Source organism: Carlito syrichta, unplaced genomic scaffold (genome assembly GCF_000164805.1).
Source record: "Carlito syrichta isolate Samal-C Ts95f unplaced genomic scaffold, Tarsius_syrichta-2.0.1 Scaffold111520, whole genome shotgun sequence".
NCBI classification, from domain to species: Eukaryota; Metazoa; Chordata; class Mammalia; order Primates; family Tarsiidae; genus Carlito; species Carlito syrichta.
The window spans coordinates 251,252-269,518 of NW_007055616.1; the positions used below are offsets into that span (position 1 = coordinate 251,252).

Sequence of the window (18,267 nt, forward strand, 5' to 3'; positions counted from 1 at the left end):
AAAAGCACTGCTTACTCCTTGTGGTCAACATGTGTACTGCTCCGCTTAGTACCAGAGCATAATGCAAAGGTAATCTGGGACATGTTCTTGAGAGTATTGTCAACATCTAAACTTCTACCCACAAAATAAAAGATACGGCACAAGCCAGGACTGGAGGACACACCAAGAAAAAGAAATTTAGGACAATTCATGATTGAAGAAGATGCAAAGGAAACACAAAACAGGCTCTACAGTTTAGCCTTGCTATCTTGCAAGATTTTTGTTACTTTGAGAGGTTCACTTATTCAACAGCTGATATTTTTGCCCAAGGATTCAGAATTTGGCATCATAGGTTAATTCACTATAGTATTTTCATAGTTTTATGCTCTAGATGAATCTATAAAAGCAAGCACAATTTCAAAAATTATTCTTGGCCAGGACAATACTGTGTAAGAAGCAAAGTTAGCATTAGATGGAACTTACCTATTTGTTTTGGAAAGGTCGTCCTTTCCCCTTTTAACTCCAAAAATTCTTGTGATCAAGGTACTAAAGAGAAGTGTGGATGAATTTCTCACCTATTGTAAAAATAAACACACAATAAGGGTTAAAAATAGTCATAGCATGAAACAAACATTTACAATGTTCAAACTATATATTCAAGATCATTATCCTACTGGCTAACATGAAGGTAAAGTAAATAGGTGTGTGTTCATAAAATGAGATAACTTTCCAAAAAAAATCTTTATAGCAACTGACTCAGTGACTTCCCCTTAAACTGAACTCTACAATGCAACACAGGCTTTTCCTATATTTCTAACATTACCATCAATTGTTTTTATTATGTCTTTGCACTCGTATCATCAAATAACACTGCTTTTCTTAAAAAACTCATTTTTCTATAACCTTCCAGACAATGAATATCCCCGCTTTTTCCACTTATTTTCTGTAATCATTTACCCATGAGTAAATACTTATAAAACCTAACTTCAAAGAGCTGGGCACAGTGACTTGCACCTGTAATCCCAGTTACTTGGGAGACTGGAGGAAGGATCACTTGAGGTCAGGAGTTTGAGAACAGCCAGGACAACATAGCAAGACATCCCCACCCCGTCTTTAAAAATAAAATAAGATAAAATAATTAGCTGGGTATGGTGGCATGTACCTGTAGTTCCAGCTACTCAAGAAGCTGAGGTGGAGGATTGCTTAAGCCCAGGTATTTGAGGCTGCATTGAGCTATGATCATGCCACTGCTCTCTAGTCTAGGTGGGTGACAGAGCATGACCCCATCTCTTCAAAAAAAAAAACCAAGCAAAACAAGCAGAGCCGGGCTCAGTGGCTCAGCCTGTAATCCCAGCACTTTGGGAGACTGATGCAAGTGGATTGCCTGAGCCTGCGAATTCAAGACCTGCCCCCGACTTGGCGATACTTCATCTCTATGATAAAAAATAAATTGGCCAGACGTGGCAGCGCGCGCCTGTAGGTCTGGCTACTTGGAAGGCAGAGGTGGAAGGATTGCCGGAGCTCAGCAGGTCGATGTTGGGGTGGTAGTGAGTGTGCCACTGCGTAGGCGACAGAGTGAGACTCCAATTCAAAAAAAAAAAAAAAAGAATACAATAAAATATATATTTGGAAAAAAGAAGAACCCTAACTTCAAAAATATCAATGAAATTACTATGGATACAGTTAGTATCCAAAATGTTGTTCATTACCTCACAATGCCAATAAACTAATCAAGTAAGTTTCCCTAAATTTTGAGATAACTGATTAATAAAAATAAGAGAGGCAAGAGTTGTCACGAATAAAGATGAATCCCTTCTCCAAGATGATAATAATAGAGTATACCTTTTTAAAATTTCATAAAAAATGACTTGACTGTGCTAGCATTTTTGGGCTTTCTCAACTACTTTGCCAAACCACAGCAGAGATGTGTAAGTATGTACTGACTTCTCTCTCATCTGTAAGACTCTATACCAGCACCATGGAGAATATACAGAAACAGAGGGCACACACTTACTGCTGTCAAAAACTTTATATTCTAATTAGTATCATAACCATAACCATATGGTATGTTCAATAGCAATACAGGTAGAATGGTCATTAAAAGTAGCAATGTAGCCAGGCATGGTGGCTCATGCCTATAATCCCAGCACTTGGGAGGCAGAGGCAAAGGCAAGAGGATTGCTTAAGCCCACAGGTTCAGGACCAGCCAGGGCAACATGGCGAGACCTCGTCTCTACAATATATCAAAAAATTAGCTGGGCTTGGTGGCGCATGCCTATGGTTCCAACTACTTGGAAGATGAGGTGGAAGGATCATCTGAGCCCAGCAGGTCGAGGCTGCAGTGGCCATGAGTGTGCTACTGCACTCTTGCCTGGGAGACAGAGTGAGACTCCAACTCAAAAAAAAAAGTAGTAATATAAGATTTAGAAAACATGTAAGATTTAGTGCTTCCTGAAAGCACTGTATAAGGGTCACAAACCCAAATGCCCACAAGGAACAGTGAGTGACAGAGGCAGCTGTGGACTGTGCCTACCGCAGTCACTATTCAGTGTCAGCTGAGCGGCTGCCATGAGGAAACAGAAGCTCAGTGTCGCCAGATCTGCTTTTTCAAGAGATGCCAAAAAACCTGATTTTTATGCGAAATCTCACTATTTTGAAACATTGGCAACAAATTAAAGAACTCCACAAAATATCACGAAGGCCAAATAAAACAGCGGTGGGCTAGTCTGTCCTATTGGCTACCAGTTTGCAACCTCTCCTCTAGAAGCCTAGACTGACTCTGTTCATCCATTAAAGCCCTGGAGGTGAACTTGACAGACTGACTGGCAGACTTCATACTCCGACTGCAACGAAACCCTAAAACTGGACAGATCCGCTTACATTAGTTCAACAGCCACCAAGCATTAATGGAACTATATGCGTGCTACTTAACATTCCCAAACAACAAATCAAGCCATCCTATTACTCTATCGGTATCGCCTGTGCCCTAGCTCAGGTCTTGATCGTCTCTCACCTGACCTATAAAAAATAGTTTCCAGCCGGGCTCATTGGATCAGCCTGTAATCCCGTGCTTTAGGAGGCTGAGGTGAGTGAACTGCCTGAGCCCGCGGGTTCGAAACCCACCTGGGCAACTTGGAGAGACCTCATCTCTACAATAATTCAAAAAATGAGCTGGGCATGGTAGCACATGCCTGTAGTTCCAGCTACTTGGAAGGCTGAGGCGGAAGGATCGCTGGAGCCCAGCAGGCCAAGGCTGCAGTGGCTGGGAGCTGCCACTGCACTCCAGTCTGGGCGACAGAGTGAGACTCCAACTCAAAAAAAAAAAAAAAAGTTTCCAAAGACTCTTAGGTCTGAGATGACCTGGTAAAGACATCTGGGACCCTCCCTCCTCACAGAAATCACACAAAAAGAAAAACAGAAACACATACTCCATCTTGTCCTAAACCACACTTTCTGATAAAGACTGCCAGATGCAGCAAAGTTAAAACAGAAATACCTGAAGATGTTGAGAAATACACACCTTATTCAAAACAATAGAGGACTGTTTTGCAAAGGAAATGGGCACTCCCAGAAATAAAACTCCTGTATTTGAGTAAATAGGTTGGAGGCAGAAGACACATAATGTCTTCTAGTGACATTAAGATGGATCAGTGGGTTCCAATACTACCAACCTGGCCCATCCTGATATGATCTGAATGTTTGTGTCTCAACATTCATATGTTGAAATCCTAACCTATTAGGAGGTGAGGGTTTTGGGATGTGATTAGGTCAGGAAAGCAGAGTCCTCATTAATGAATTAGTGCCTATATCAAAGAGGCCCAAGAAAGACTCCTCACCCCTTCTATCAGGCAAAAATGCAGCAAGAAGGCACCCTCTACAAATCAGAAGATGGGCCCTTACCAGACACCGAGTCTGCTGGCACCTTGTTCTTGGACTTCACAGTCTCCAGAGTTGGGCAAAATAAATTTCTACTGCTTATAAGTCACTCAGTTTTGTGGTATTTTGTTATAGCAGCCCCAAAGGATTAAGACATGCATTATAAAGTGCCCTGATTAACAACCAATGATAATCACTACCTTTTTCAGTAGATATAGCAAAATCATAATACTCTATCAGGCCTTCTGTATTAATTACTTATATTTTCAAAAAAATGACTTTTTGAAAAGCTTGCCTTCATCAGCTATTTGGTTATTCCATTAATCGGTTAGTAAGAATTATTTCCATATAAATCTTCAGAATAATGAGTTCATACCATAGCAATCTTCAAAAGTGATTACAAGACTATTTGATAAAAATTATGTTTTTTTTAAAGCAAGATTTATTGAGAGGACAGAAAAGTTCCCAGAGTGGGAGGAGACCTGAGACGTTGCCTCTAAAAATCATTGTTAAAGTTATTTTTCCTTTTATTAAAGTGTAATTCATGTAACATAAAATTCAACATTTTAACATATGCTATTCAGTGGTTTTTACTATATTTTCACAAAATGGGAAACTATCACTACTAGCTGAATTCCACAATATTTTCATTACCCCAAAATGAAACCTTGCAGACATTAGTCATCATTCCCCATTCTTCTGAAGTAGGAAAGCACTAATCTACCTTCTGTCTGTGTAAACTTGCCTATTCTGGGCATCTCATATACATGGGATCATGCAATATGTGGCCTTTTATGTCTGGCTTCTTTCACCTAGCATGATGTTCTCAAAGTTTGCCCATGCCATAATATGTATCAATATGTCATTCCTTTGTATGGCTGAATAATATCCCATTATAAGGATATACCATATTTTAAAAAATCTATTCCACCATTTGATGGAGTTGTTTCCATTTTTGGCTATTATGAATAATGATGCTAAACACATTCATGCACAAGTTTTTATATGAACATGTCTTCATTCCTCTTGGGTAAATACCTAGAAGTTGTAAGTCATACAGTAACTGTGTGTTTAACCTTTAGAGGAACTGCCAAAGTGGTGGTACCATATTATATTCTCACCAGCAATGTATAAAGATTCCAATTTCTCCATATCCTCTCCAGTATATTAGTTATTGCCCATCTTTTTTATTTTAGAGGCCATCAAATGGTATCTCATCATTGCATTTCCTTAATAACTAATATTAAGTATCTTTTTTGTGTGCTTAATGGCCATTTGTATATCTTTTTGGAGAATATATTCAAATTCTTTGATCATTTTTAAGTTGGGTAGTCCTTTTATTATTGAGGTGTAATAGTTCCTTATATTCTGGATACTAGACTCTTATCAGATATATGATTTACAAATATTTTCTCCCATTTTGTGGGTTGTCTTACACTTTCTTGACGAAATCCTTTGAAACACATTTTAAATTTTGCTCTCACTTATCTATTTTATCCAATTTTAGTCTAAACTGTCTATTTTTCTTCTTTCATTGCTTGTATCTTAGTATCCTACCTAAGAAACTATTACCTAATCCAAGGTACAAAGATTTAAATTTATGTGCTCTCCTAAAAGTTTTATAGTTTTAGCTCTTACATTTAGGTGTTTAAGACATTTGAGTTATCTGAATATGGTATGAGATAGAGACTGAATGCACTTTTACATGTGGATATCCAGTACCATTTGCTGAGGGCTATTCTTTCTTCACTGAATGTACTGGCATCATTGTTTATTAAATGTGGGGCTTATTTCTATACAATCAATCCTATTCCACGTACTTATATGCCTAGCCTTATGTCAGTACTACAATCTGCTTATTGTTGCTTTGTGGTAAGTTTCAAAATTGAGACCTGCTAGTCCTCCCACTTTGTTCTACTTTTTTCAAAACTGTTATGGTTATTATTATTATTTTTTGAGTTGGAGTCTCACTCTATTGCCCAGACTGGAGTGCAGTGGCATGCTCCCTGCCACCGCAGCCTCGACCTGCTGGCCTCTGGCGAGCCTTCTACCTCAGTCATCCAAGTAGCCAGAACTACAGGTGTGCGCTACCACATCCAGCTAATTTTTTATTTATTTATTTATTGTAGAGACAAGGTCTCGCCAAGTTGCCCGGGTGGGTCTCGAACCCACAGGCTTGGGCAATCCACTAGCCTCAGCCTCCCAAAGTGCTGGGATTACAGGCTGAGCCACCAAGTCCGGTTGTTATGGCTCCCGTCCATTTCTAGTATACAGTTGATTTTTGTATATTGGTCTTATGTCCTGTAACTTTGCTGAACTTGTGTATCAACTCTGTGTGTGTGTGTGTGTGTGTGTGTGTGTGTGTATTCCTTAGGATTTTCTCTATATAAGATCATGTTTTTAGAAAATATAGTTTTGCATCTTCTTTTCCAATCTGCATGACTTTTATTTCTTATATAACTTCCAGTATAATGCTGAATAGAAGTGGTGAGAGTGGATAAGCTTGTCTTGTTCCTAATTCTAGGGAGAAATCGTTCGGTCTTTCACCATCAAGTATGTTGTTGGCTATGGATTTTCCATTGGTACCCTTCATCAGGTTGAGAAATGTCCCTCTCTCCCTAGTTTGAGTGTTTTTACATAAAATGGCATTGGATTTTGTCAAATGTTTCCCTGCAACGGCTTAAACAGTCATGTGGTTTTTGTCCTCTAGTCTACTCACATGGTATATTCCACTACAGTAGCATCCCCCCTTTATCTGCAGTTACGCTTTCTGTGGTTTCAGTTAACCGTGGCATAGTACAATAATATATTTGAAGAGAGAGACCATAGTCACATAACCTTATATAGTATATTGTTATAATTGTTCTACTTATTATTGTTGTTGTTAATCTCATACAGTGCCTAATTTATCATTTCAACTTTACCACAGGTATGTATGCATAGAAAAATCTGTTACTGTCCATAGTTTCATGCATTCACTGTGGGTCTTGAAATGTATCCTCCTTGAATAAGGGGGGACTACTATAATTGAATCTCATGTTGAAAAATACATACTCTGTTTTAGAACTGTACAAGACATACATTTTTAAAAGAGTTACTATAAGAGTAGAGTAAAATAACAATCATGAAAAGCTACGTGTTACTTAAAACAGAAGAGTGTTCCCTACATTTCTTTGTGAAAGAATGAATGGTTCAAGGACATCTGCTGCACGTACTGCTTTTTATTTTTCAGTATTTCTCCATATTTTCTGTCCTTGTCTACAATAAAGCTAACAAGGAGGAAACTGAAGCAGACAGAAAATTTAAAAAGAGGTTGTGACTCACAAACTGTATTATCAACTCCTAAACCACTGATAATAAATGCTAATATGAATAACTGATAGCAGCTACTTTTTGTTTGTTTGTTAAACTGAAATGGGGTCTTGAATTCCTAGCCTCAAGCAATTCTTCTTTCTCAGCCTCCCAAAGTGTAATCCTAAAGATTACAAGCATGAGCCACCATGCCCAGCTGAGAACAGATCTTAATGGGAGTCATTAACAGGGCTAATGTATTTGGAAAAATTTACAGTAATAATAGCAATAAAAATGTGTCCCTTTTGGGAGGGATGGATGAAGGAGAATGCAATAAAAAAGAACAAAGACAGAAAAGACTGTGGCAGTCAAGTTGAAAGTTAGAGAAATGAGAATGGATATCAAATGGAGCCATGAGCCACATAATGATAGTCAACAACCAACTGCCTATTTAGTGGTGGTCCCATAAGATGTTAACACAGTATTTTGCTGAACTTTTTTTCTTTTTTTTTTTTGAGTCAGAGTCTCACTCTGTCACCCAGGCTAGAGTGCAGTGGCACACTCAGAGTCACCACAGCCTTGACCTGCTGGGCTCAGGTGATCCTTCCACCTCAGTCTTCCAAGTAGCTGGAACTACAGACACGCACCACCATGCCCGGCTAATTTATTGACTTATTGTAGAGATGAGGTCTCACCAAGTTGCCTAGGCTGGTCTCGAACCTGTGGGCTCAGGCAATCCTCTCGCCTCATCCTCTCAAAGTGCTGGGATTATAGGTGTGAGTCACTGTGCCCGGCCTTACAGCACTTTTGCTATGTTTAGATATATTCATATGAGGGGGGACCCTTGTAGCACAGGCGTCCCCTGCTAGGTAAGTGTTCTAGGAACCCATCAAAAAAATTAGGTAATAAAAAGAAAAAAAAGAAAAAAATTAGCTTACTCAAAGCTGTGTGCTCATATGTGCATATTTTTCTTACATATGAAGTGTGGTTTTCTCACATACACAGTGTGGCTTTTCTTATATAACATACACGCTCCCTTGACAAATATTCAGGAAGTATGAACAGTCTACTACATGCAGTCACTATGTGTATGGACATTTACAAACCACACACCTTTATCCTTGATAGGAGTCAACTTCTTCAGCATGGGATCCAAAAATGATTTTCAAATATTTTGTCTCATGTGCATGGCATGAGTTTATAGCAGACAAAAATATTTTCTGAAAAAATTGAGATTTGGTTTCTAATTTGCCTTCCATCACTTCTTAGCCATGTGACCTTCAGAGAGACACTTAAAACCTTAGGTCGCAAGTCCCTTGTCTGTAATCCTGGAAAGCTGTGCTGGGATTCTGGGCCTATGACTAAGGGGAGGGTCAACCATGCTGACCCTTTCTCAGGTAGCAAGACACTTCTCTAAGAGGAGACAAAGGAAGAGGTGGGGCTTCCAGGAGCCCACCCAGCACCTCTGAGTGAATTGGGGGGGAAAGTACCTCTTCTAGCCTTGAGGCGAATGAAGCTCCATGCCAAGTCACATGGCACAGGGAAGAGGCAGTACTACACAGCCTTCAGCCTGGTACCACTGGTGCCCAGAGAGTCACACAGCACATGTGGCATGCTCCTGAGCAGATTGGAAAGGGCCTTTTGCCTACTCTCCTCTGAAACCCCCTGCATGCTGTGAACCAGAGCTGGCCTGGGGGAAGCAAGATAAAGACAAGATAAAGGACCAAGGCTGAGAGCTGCCTGTCCTGCAGGGAGGACACAGGGAAAGCAGAGTAGGTGCCCACAGTCCCTGAACATAACAGAGAGATGAATGATGTGTTTAAACCAAAAATGCCCAAAAAATTCTCAAGTTTTATATATATATATGGAACTCATACATTTCCTCTGTATAAGTTACTTCTGCTACCTAAATTTTTAACTAAACTGGTTTCCTCTTCAAAATATATGTCAAAGATGGTCTCTTCTCATCACCTTTACTGACAGTCTCTATTCCAAGCCACCATCATCTTTTGACAGATCTACTACAATGACTTCCTGATTGGTCTTCCCCCCTCCCACCCACCACCTTACAATCAGTCTCCACTGGACCAGCATCTCTCAGACTCCATCAGTCCCCTGCTGTAAACCTCTCTCAAGCAGGGATTTTCAACAGCAGCGGGAGTCATTGTTTCAAACCTCACCTATACCCTCCAGTCATTTCCAGACTCAGATGGGATGCTATATCACAGGGCACTGGGCCATGCTTCCCTAGCAGCAGCCCAAGGATTGTGCCAATACCTGCCCAAGTTGTAGTAATGCCCCAAGGGACACTGATCAGTAAGAGACAGCACACCAGACTACTCTAAGAGGGGGGTAGTTTCACATGGTCTAGCTAGAAGATGTTCCATGTGCAAGACAATCGACTTAGTTTTCCAGTAATGTTAAGGCCCACTTGGTAATATCTTTCCTCTTTCTTTGCCTCACCTCTCTTTTTCTTTCATTCTTCCTGCTTTGAGTCTGTACCACTCAATAAAACCTTAGGACCCAGGCTTCACCTCCAGCTCTGTTTTCTAAGAAAATAGGACCAAAACATACAAGACAGACAAAATACATCTTTCTGTATTCCTCTAACACCCTAAACTTTCCTCTACAATAGCAGGGATTCCAGAGTTACACAGATAATAGCTATCTGTCCTTAGGCAAAGTCAGTTCACTTCTCTGAGCCTTGTTTTCTTTTTCTTTGAGTCAGAGTCTCACTCTGTTGTCCAAGCTGGAGTGCAGTGGCACTCAACTCACAGCCACCACAGCCTTGACCTGCTAGGCTCAGCCTTTCAAGTAATTGCAAATACAGGCATCCGCCACCATGTCTAGCTAACTTTTTAAAAAATTTACTGTAGAGATGAGGTCTTGCTAAGTTGCCTAAGCTGGTCTTGAACCCTTGGGCTCAGGCAATCCTCTCACCTCCACCTCCCAAAGTGCTGGGATTACAGGTGTGAGTCACTGAACCCAGTCCAACCTTGCTTTATTTATAAAATGAGGATTATAACAGAACCTGTGTGGATAACAGAATCTACAAAGATCAATATAATGTAATTGATCCCAGGTACATGAGAAATACTCAATAAGACAGTCATAATAATGTCTTATGTATCCTCATATTGCTAGTACTTAATATATCAACTACAATACACTAAGTATGCCTAATGCCTAACATGCTTACATAATACATTTTCTCTGTATTTTAAAAATGCTTACTAGGTGGCAGAGATTGAGAGATCTGTATGGTCTTAATACAAAAGATTGAGGACTCTGTAAAAACAAATTTAAAATATACATGAATGCTTTCTGAAAAACGTTCCTTCACTACAAATTAAGTTCATTTTACATGTGTGGCTTTCCTCTCTAACTTATCAGGAAAAACAATTAAGTCAGAAGTACAGTGTAGCCAGCTTTAGGCAAAAATCTATTCCTGAGAGGATGTATACAAATCAAATTTCTGTAAGTCAAATCATATTTTACACACACAAAGGAAGAACTACCCTTTAAATCACTTCAACAAAGTGTTAAATGGTTTCTGTAAAATTAAGATTTCTCCAAATCCACTGATTAGGTTGATTTATAATTTTGGTCCATCTTAGATTAGTCTTATATAAGGAAGAAAACATAACTATTAATATATTAAAGTAACAGTACTGATATACATAGCTATTTTTTCTCTAGTAAAGCAAATACTGAATAGTGAAACAAAAGATTTCTTTATAACTAGTGTTTAAAAGATGATCTCAAGAAATAAAATTATAAAATTTGGAATAAAATATAAGCATTTATATATATTTGTGCAGCCTTTTGTGAATGTGTGCATATTGTTCTATTCACATATAAAAAAGAAAATGCATCAGAATGTTAATAATAATTATATCTGTATATTGATTTAACGGATGACTTTTACTGCTCTTATTATGCTTTCCTTTATTTTCAAAATGTGTAAAGTCTGCAGTGCACATGTGTTACACTGTTTAGGGTCTCAAAATATGCTCTTCAAAAAAATGAATTACACATTTCTGATACTTTCAGTTTTGCTAAACAGTTTGAAGAATCACCAGGTTTCACTCTCTGAAAGCCCTTTCACAACAAGTATTTCTTGTTGGTTCATCTGTAATTAACGGTTTGAAGAAGACAATACTGATACTTCTGGCCATCACTTTTATGACCTCTAGTCTTCCTGATTCTTGCCTCTCTGACCCCTGATGGTAAACAGGTGTTACTTCCTGTAAAGGCAAAAGGTAAGCACTGTGTCCTCAGGAGCAGTTATGCAATGCTCCTAGACAGAATTCCAGAAGTGTGTATCTCTTACAGGAAGATGCACAGTCTTCCAGGCAATGGTTGGCAACCTTGAATGGCACAACCCTCTTTATACTGTAGTCTGTGCCTCTGCAATCTACTGACTCTCAGTTAGAGGCTTACCAGACAGGTATGAAATGGTTTGTGCAGCTCACCGGAAAGCCTGTCTTTCTAGTAAATATTCCACCCTGCAGGTAATGTGCTAAGATCTAGCTTCTATTCTCCTTTCTCTTTTTTCTTTGCAATTATAAGCTACATTTCAAGTACCTACAAACCAGAGGTAATTCTCCTTATTCTAGAAGATACAAAGACATGGGAAAATAAGACTATTGTGCTTCTCCCAGGAATCAGGGAAAAACACATGAAAGTTTACCTTTTTTTTTTTTGGAGTTGGAATCTCACTTTCTGCCAGGCAGAAGTGCAGTGGCACGCTCACAGCCACCGCAGCCTCCATCTGTTGGGCTTAGGCGATCCTTCCTCCTCAGCCTTCCAAGTAGCTGGAACTACAGGCATGCGCCATCATGCCCAACTAATTTTTCTTGATTTAATGTAGAGATGAGGTCTCACCAAGCTGCCCAGGCTAGTCTTGAACTCGTGGGCTCAGGCAATCCTCTCACCTCGGACTCCCAAAGTGCTGGGAATAAAGGCGTGAGGCACCACACTGGCCCTAAAGTTTACTTTCTTAAATCCAACAACTGTACTAGATATTGCCCACTATCTTTAAAGTTTTGAATCAAAAAAATTATGGACAGTGATCCTATTGCAAGAGAAAATGTGACGGCATTTAACCTCCTCTAGTTTAATGTCTTGTGTTTGTTTTTTAAACTTTTGATACAGAATATCTGTAGTGCTAACTCAATACACTAATGCCCAGGCTCCACAGCACTCAAAAAGACAGACACATTAAGATACTAAGAGTTGCTCTGCTTCCAGATCAATAGCACCAATCAATAGGGAAATACGAAACAAAACCAGAATGAGATAGCTCTTCACACCCATTAGTATGGCTATTATTAAAAAATACAGAACAAGTGTTACTTAAAAAAATGTAAAGAAAATGCTGATGGGAGTGTAGAATGGTCCTGCTGCTGAGGAAAAGTTTGTTGGCTCCTCAAAATATTAAACATAGAATTACCAAATGATATACCCAAAAGAATTGAAAGCAGGGACTTTCTATACCAATATTCACTGCAGCATTATTCACAATAGCCAAAAAGTAGAAACAGTCAATATATTCATGAACAGAAGAATGAATAAAGAAAATATGGTATGTACATACAATGGAATATTATTTAGCCTTAAAAAGGAATGAAGCTTAAAAAAAAAGGAATGAAGTTCTAATACATGTTACAACATTGATGAATCTTAAAGATATACACTACATGAAACAAGCAATAGCAAACGACAAGTATTGCATAATCCCACCTATATGAGGTGTTATGCCAGGCAAATCCACAAAGATAGCAAGTAGGAGAGAGGTTACAGTTACCAGGGGATGGGGGAGGAGAGTATTTAATGAGTACAGAGGTTCTGTCAGGGATGATGAAAAGTTCTGAAAATGCACAGCAGTGATGAAGTTGTTGTGAATGCACTTAATGCCACAGCATTGTGTACACTTAAAAATGGCTAAAGTGAGCCGGGCTCGGTGGCTCAGCCTGTAATCCCGCGCCTTTGGGAGGCTGAGGTGAGTGGATTGCCTGAGCCCACGTGTTCGAGACCCGCCGGGGCAGCGAGACCTCATCTCTACAATAAATCAAAAAATCAGCCGGGCGTGGTAGTGTGCACCTGTAATTCCAGCTACTTGGAAGGCTGAGGCGGAAGGATCGCCAGAGCCCAGCAGGTCGAGGCTGCGGTGGCCGGAAGCGGCCACTGCACTCCAGTCTGGGCAACAGAGTGAGACTCCAACTCAAAAAAAAAAAAAAAAAAAATGGCTAAAGGGGGAAATTAAAAAAAAGATAATTGACTATTTAAAGCCAAAATAATAATAACGTATCATGGGCTTACAACATACAGAAAAGTAAAATGTGTAACAAATGACAGCAAAGATTGGGAGGAGAAAAACAGAAGTACACTATTGTTAAGTTCTCATCCGTTTAAGGGATGTGGTGTAATATCATTTGAGGGCAGACTGTAATAAGTTCAAGATATATGCTGTAAACACTAAAGCAATCACTGAAGTAAGAAAGCAAATGAGATCAAAAGGAAGCAAAAAATATCAAGGGTCAAATGTAGCTTGATGCAGAATTTATTCCTTAGAGAAACTCCCTGATAAAATGCAGTTTTTGTGTGTGTGTGTGTGTGTGTGTGTATATATATATATATTTTTTTTTTTTTTTTTTGAGTTGGAGTCTCACTCTATCACCCAGATTGGAGTGCAGTGGCATGCTCCCAGCTACTGCAGCCTCTATCTGCTGGGCTCCAGCGATCCTTCCATCTCAGCCTTCCAAGTAGCTGGAACTACAGGTGTGCCCTACCACACCCGGCTAATTTTTTATTTTATTTTATTGTAGAGATGAGGTCTCGCCAAGTTGTCCAGGCGGGTCCCGAACCTGCGGGCTCAAGCAATCCACTCACCTCAGCCTCCCAAAGCACTGGGATTATAGGCTGAGTCACCGAGCCCGGCAGCAGTTTATATTTTTTATCATCCAGTGAAAGGTCAGTTTACTAAGACCTACTCAGAAGCATAATTAAGTCAAAAAAAATAAATGGCAAGAGCACTTACTGCCCAGACCGGTGACGTAAAACCCAGAATTGCAGCCTTAGCTCCATCAGCAACATAAGGAATAATATTTTCTCCCAAACGCGTATCTCTGAACAAGGCTCTCAGGATATTTAAAGCATGAACCTAAAACAAAAAGTTCAAAATTCATTGGGGCTGAAAACCATCTTAATACTAAATCTCTACATATCTAACAGCACAAACTCAACAGTAAAAGTTTCGAAATTACAAGAAGAAATATACAATCCACAAATGAAATCACAGATTTAATAAAACATACTCAATAGTTGATAAACAAATTTGCAAAAATTAGTAAAATTTGAACAATCCACCAAAAAAGCTTGATCCAATAGACATATATAGAATTCTGCACCTATAAAATAGAGACAACACAGTTTTTTCAAGTTCACATGAACATTTGTTTTTTTAAATGTGGCTGCAATGTGGCATGATCGGGCCACTGTACTCCAGGTGACAGAGTGAGACTCCGACTCAAAAAAACATTTTTTAAAAAATAAAACGACCTCAACCTAGCTACAAATAAAGTCTCAAAAAATACCAAGTAACAAATAACTTACAGATTATGCCCTGATCATCATGGAATTCCATTAGAAATAATTTCTTTACTTTTTTTTTTTTGAGTAGGAGTCTCACTCTTTGTCACCCAGGCTGGAGTACAGTGGCACGTTCACAGCCACCACAGCCTCTACCTGCTGGGCTTAAGCAATCCTTCTGCCTCAGCCTTTCAAGTAGCTGGAACTACAGATGCACGCTACCATGCCCAGCTAAATTTTTTTACATTTTAAATAGACACATTTACACTAGAAGCCTAATCCCCACCATTACATAATATACCCGAGTAACAACCATGGACATGTACCCCTCAATCTAAAATAAAATAAAATCGTTTAAAAATGAAAAATAAAATGGACACATCTTAAAACACATAAAAACACTAGTCAAAATAATATTTTTGTGTTTAGAGACGAACAATAATGAAGACACTACATATCAAGACTTGTAGGATGTAGCTTAGGGGGAACTTAAAACAAATGTCCTAAGTGTCCAAATAGTCAAAAGAAAAACAACGATAAAGTCAAAATAGTAAAAGAAAATAAAAATAAAGGAGCAGAAATTTTTTAAATAGCAAAGATACAAACCAAAAAAAAAGTATTAACAAAACCAAAAGCTGATTCTTTGAAACAGAAATAAACCTGACATGACTAACCGAGATAAGAAGGGAGAAGGCACAAATAAGAGATACTATGAATGTTAAAGTGAACGTGACTACACATACAGCAGGAAATCAATAAAAGATAATACTATGAATTATCCTACCCGAATCAATTTGAACAATTAAGATAAAACAATTTCTCAGAAAATAAACTTTATTAAAACAAATTCAACGAGAAATTGAAAATTTAGAGAGATTACCATTATATTTTTTCAAAATCGATAGTCTGAAAAAAAAAAACTCAAGAAATTAACCACAACTAAAAAAGACACAGTTTTACAGATAAATGCTGCAAACACTCAAAAAATAGATAATTCTAATCTTATACAAACTGTAAAGAGAAGACTCTCAAATTTTTTTCATGAGTCTAGTATAGCCTACCAAAACAAGGTAAGGACTATAAATTTGGGAAAATGGTAGTATCTACCAAAGTGAAATAACCTTATCCATACCCATTAGCTTTACCTAGGCATATAATCAACAGACATATACACGTATGTTCACCATTAAAAATGTACAAGAATATTCTTGGAAATTCTATTTTTAATAACCTAAAACAGGTCAGGCCCAGTGGTTCATGTTTGTAATGCCAAGACTTTGGGAGGCCGAGGTGAGAGAATTGCATGAGCCCAGGAGTTCGAGACCAGCCTGGACAACATTACGAGACCCCGTCTCTACAAAAAAAGCGAATTAAAAAAAATTAGCCAGGTTTGGTAGCATACACCTGTAGTGCCAGTTACCTGGGATGCTGATGCAGAAGGATCATTTGAGCCCAAGAATCAGAGGCTACAATGAATCATGAATGTGCCACTGCACTCCAGCCTGCACAAAAGAGTAACACCCTGACTCAAAAAAAAAACACCCCAAAAAACCCAAATTAAAAACTATGAAAATGTTCATCAGCCGGGTTTGGTGGCTCAGCCTGTAATCCCGCGCGTTGGGAGGCTGAGGTGAGTGGATTGCCTGAGCCTGCGGCTTCGAGACCTGCCTGGGCAACTTGGCGAGACCTCATCTCTACAGTAAATTTAAAAAATTAGCCGGGCGTGGTAGCGCGTGCCTGTAGTTCCAGCTACTTGGAAGGCTGAGGCGGAAGGATAGCCAGAGCCTAGCAGGTTGAGGTTGTGGTGGCCGGGAGCAGCCACTGCACCCCAGTTTGGGTGACAGAGTGAGACTCCGGCTCAAAAAAAAGAAACGTTCATCAACAGTAGAAAGGATAAATTATACACAATTATACAATAATGAAAATGAATAAATTACAACATGAATATCATAAACATAATGTGACCAAAAGAAATAATATCAAGTATGATTCATTTTCAATTTTATTTTAATTTTATTATTATTATTATTATTTTAGTTGGAGTCTCACTCTATCACTCAGGCTGGACAGTGGCATACTCACAGCACCCCAACGTCGACCTGCTGGGCTCCAGCAATCCTTCCACCTCAGTCTTCCAAGTAACCAGAACTACAGGCACATGCTACCACACTCAACTAATTTTCTGATTTATTGTAGAGATGAGGTCTCGCCAAGTTTCAAGTATGATTTATAATGTATGGTTTCATTTATATAAAATTCAAAAAATAGGTAAAACTAAGACTAAGGTGATATAAGTCAGGTAGGGGCTACTCTAAAAGAGAGAGTGCTGGGTAGAAGAGAGAATGAGGGGCATCCAGTGCTAGAAATATTCTATTTCTTGCTAGTTACACAAGTGTGTTAAACTTGTGATACTATATTGAGTTATACACTCAATACACTTTTGTACACTTCTCTGTGTACTAATTCCATTCAAAGATGCACATTAAAAAAACAGGACAGAAACACCATGAGGGAGGAAAACCACAGGTCAATCTTACTTATGAAGCCAGTGAGAATATGCATTCATCATGCCAAAGATGGACCTATTCTTAGCATGCAAACACAGTATTAAATTTAAAAATTAATACAAGGCCAGGCATGGTGACTCATACCTATAATCTCAGCACTTTAGAAGGCAGAGGTGAGAGGATTGCCTGAGTCCATGGGTTTGAGAACAGTCTGGAAAACTTGGCGAGACCTCATCTCTACCATAAATCAAAAAATTAGCTGGGAGTGGTGGCGTGTGCCTATAGTTCCAGCTACTTGGAAGGCTGAGGTGGAAGGTTCACCTGAGCCCAGTAGGTTGAGGTTGCAGTGGCTATGAGAGTATCACTGCACTACAGTCTCGGCCACAGACTGAGACTCTGACTAAAAACATAAAAATGATAAAAATCAATATAATTCATGACATTTGCAAATTCTAGAAGAAAACACACATTTATCTCAAAGGATGTAGAAAAGCAGTAAAATTCAATTTCCTAGGCCAGGTGCGGTGGCTCAAGCCTGTAATCCCAGCACTTCGGGAGGCCAAGGTAAGAGGTTTGCCTGAGTTCAGGGGTTCAGGATCAGCCTGGGCAACTTCGTGAGACCTTTTCTCTGCAATATATCAAAAAATTAGCCAGGGGTGGTAGCACATGCCTATAGTTCTGGCTACTTGGAAGTCTGAGGCGGAAGGATAGCCTGAGCTCAGCAGATCAAGGCTGCAATGGCCTTGAGTGTGTCACTGCACTCCAGTCTGAGCCACAGAGTGAGACTACAAATCAAAAAAAAAAAATTCTATTTCCTTAATAAAATGAAGGACAGACTAAAAATTACAGCAAAATATAAGAAACAACATGAGGAAGCCTACTGTCTCTATTTCTATATAAAATTGCCATGAGTGTACCACTGCACTTCAGCCTGGGTGACAGAGTGAGACTTTGACTCAAAAAATAAAAATAAAAATTAAAAAACCAGGGTAATCACTGTATGGTTCTCCCTTTGTACATG

The 18,267-nt window shown here is 39.1% G+C and overlaps 1 protein-coding gene across 4 annotated transcripts in view; it reads right to left on the reverse strand.

Annotated features, from left to right (window-relative positions):
• Positions 1 to 18,267, reverse strand: part of THADA (THADA, armadillo repeat containing) — a 355,753-nt gene that overhangs the window by 248,552 nt on the left and 88,934 nt on the right. For all 4 annotated transcript variants that reach the window (XM_008069947.2, XM_021718159.1, XM_021718154.1 and 1 more), the window contains exons 25-26: positions 14,189 to 14,311; positions 463 to 554 (exon numbers count right to left, since the gene is read on the reverse strand). In XM_008069947.2, coding sequence (XP_008068138.1) covers positions 463 to 554; positions 14,189 to 14,311 — 215 coding nt within the window. The remainder of the gene's footprint in view (positions 1 to 462; positions 555 to 14,188; positions 14,312 to 18,267) is intronic.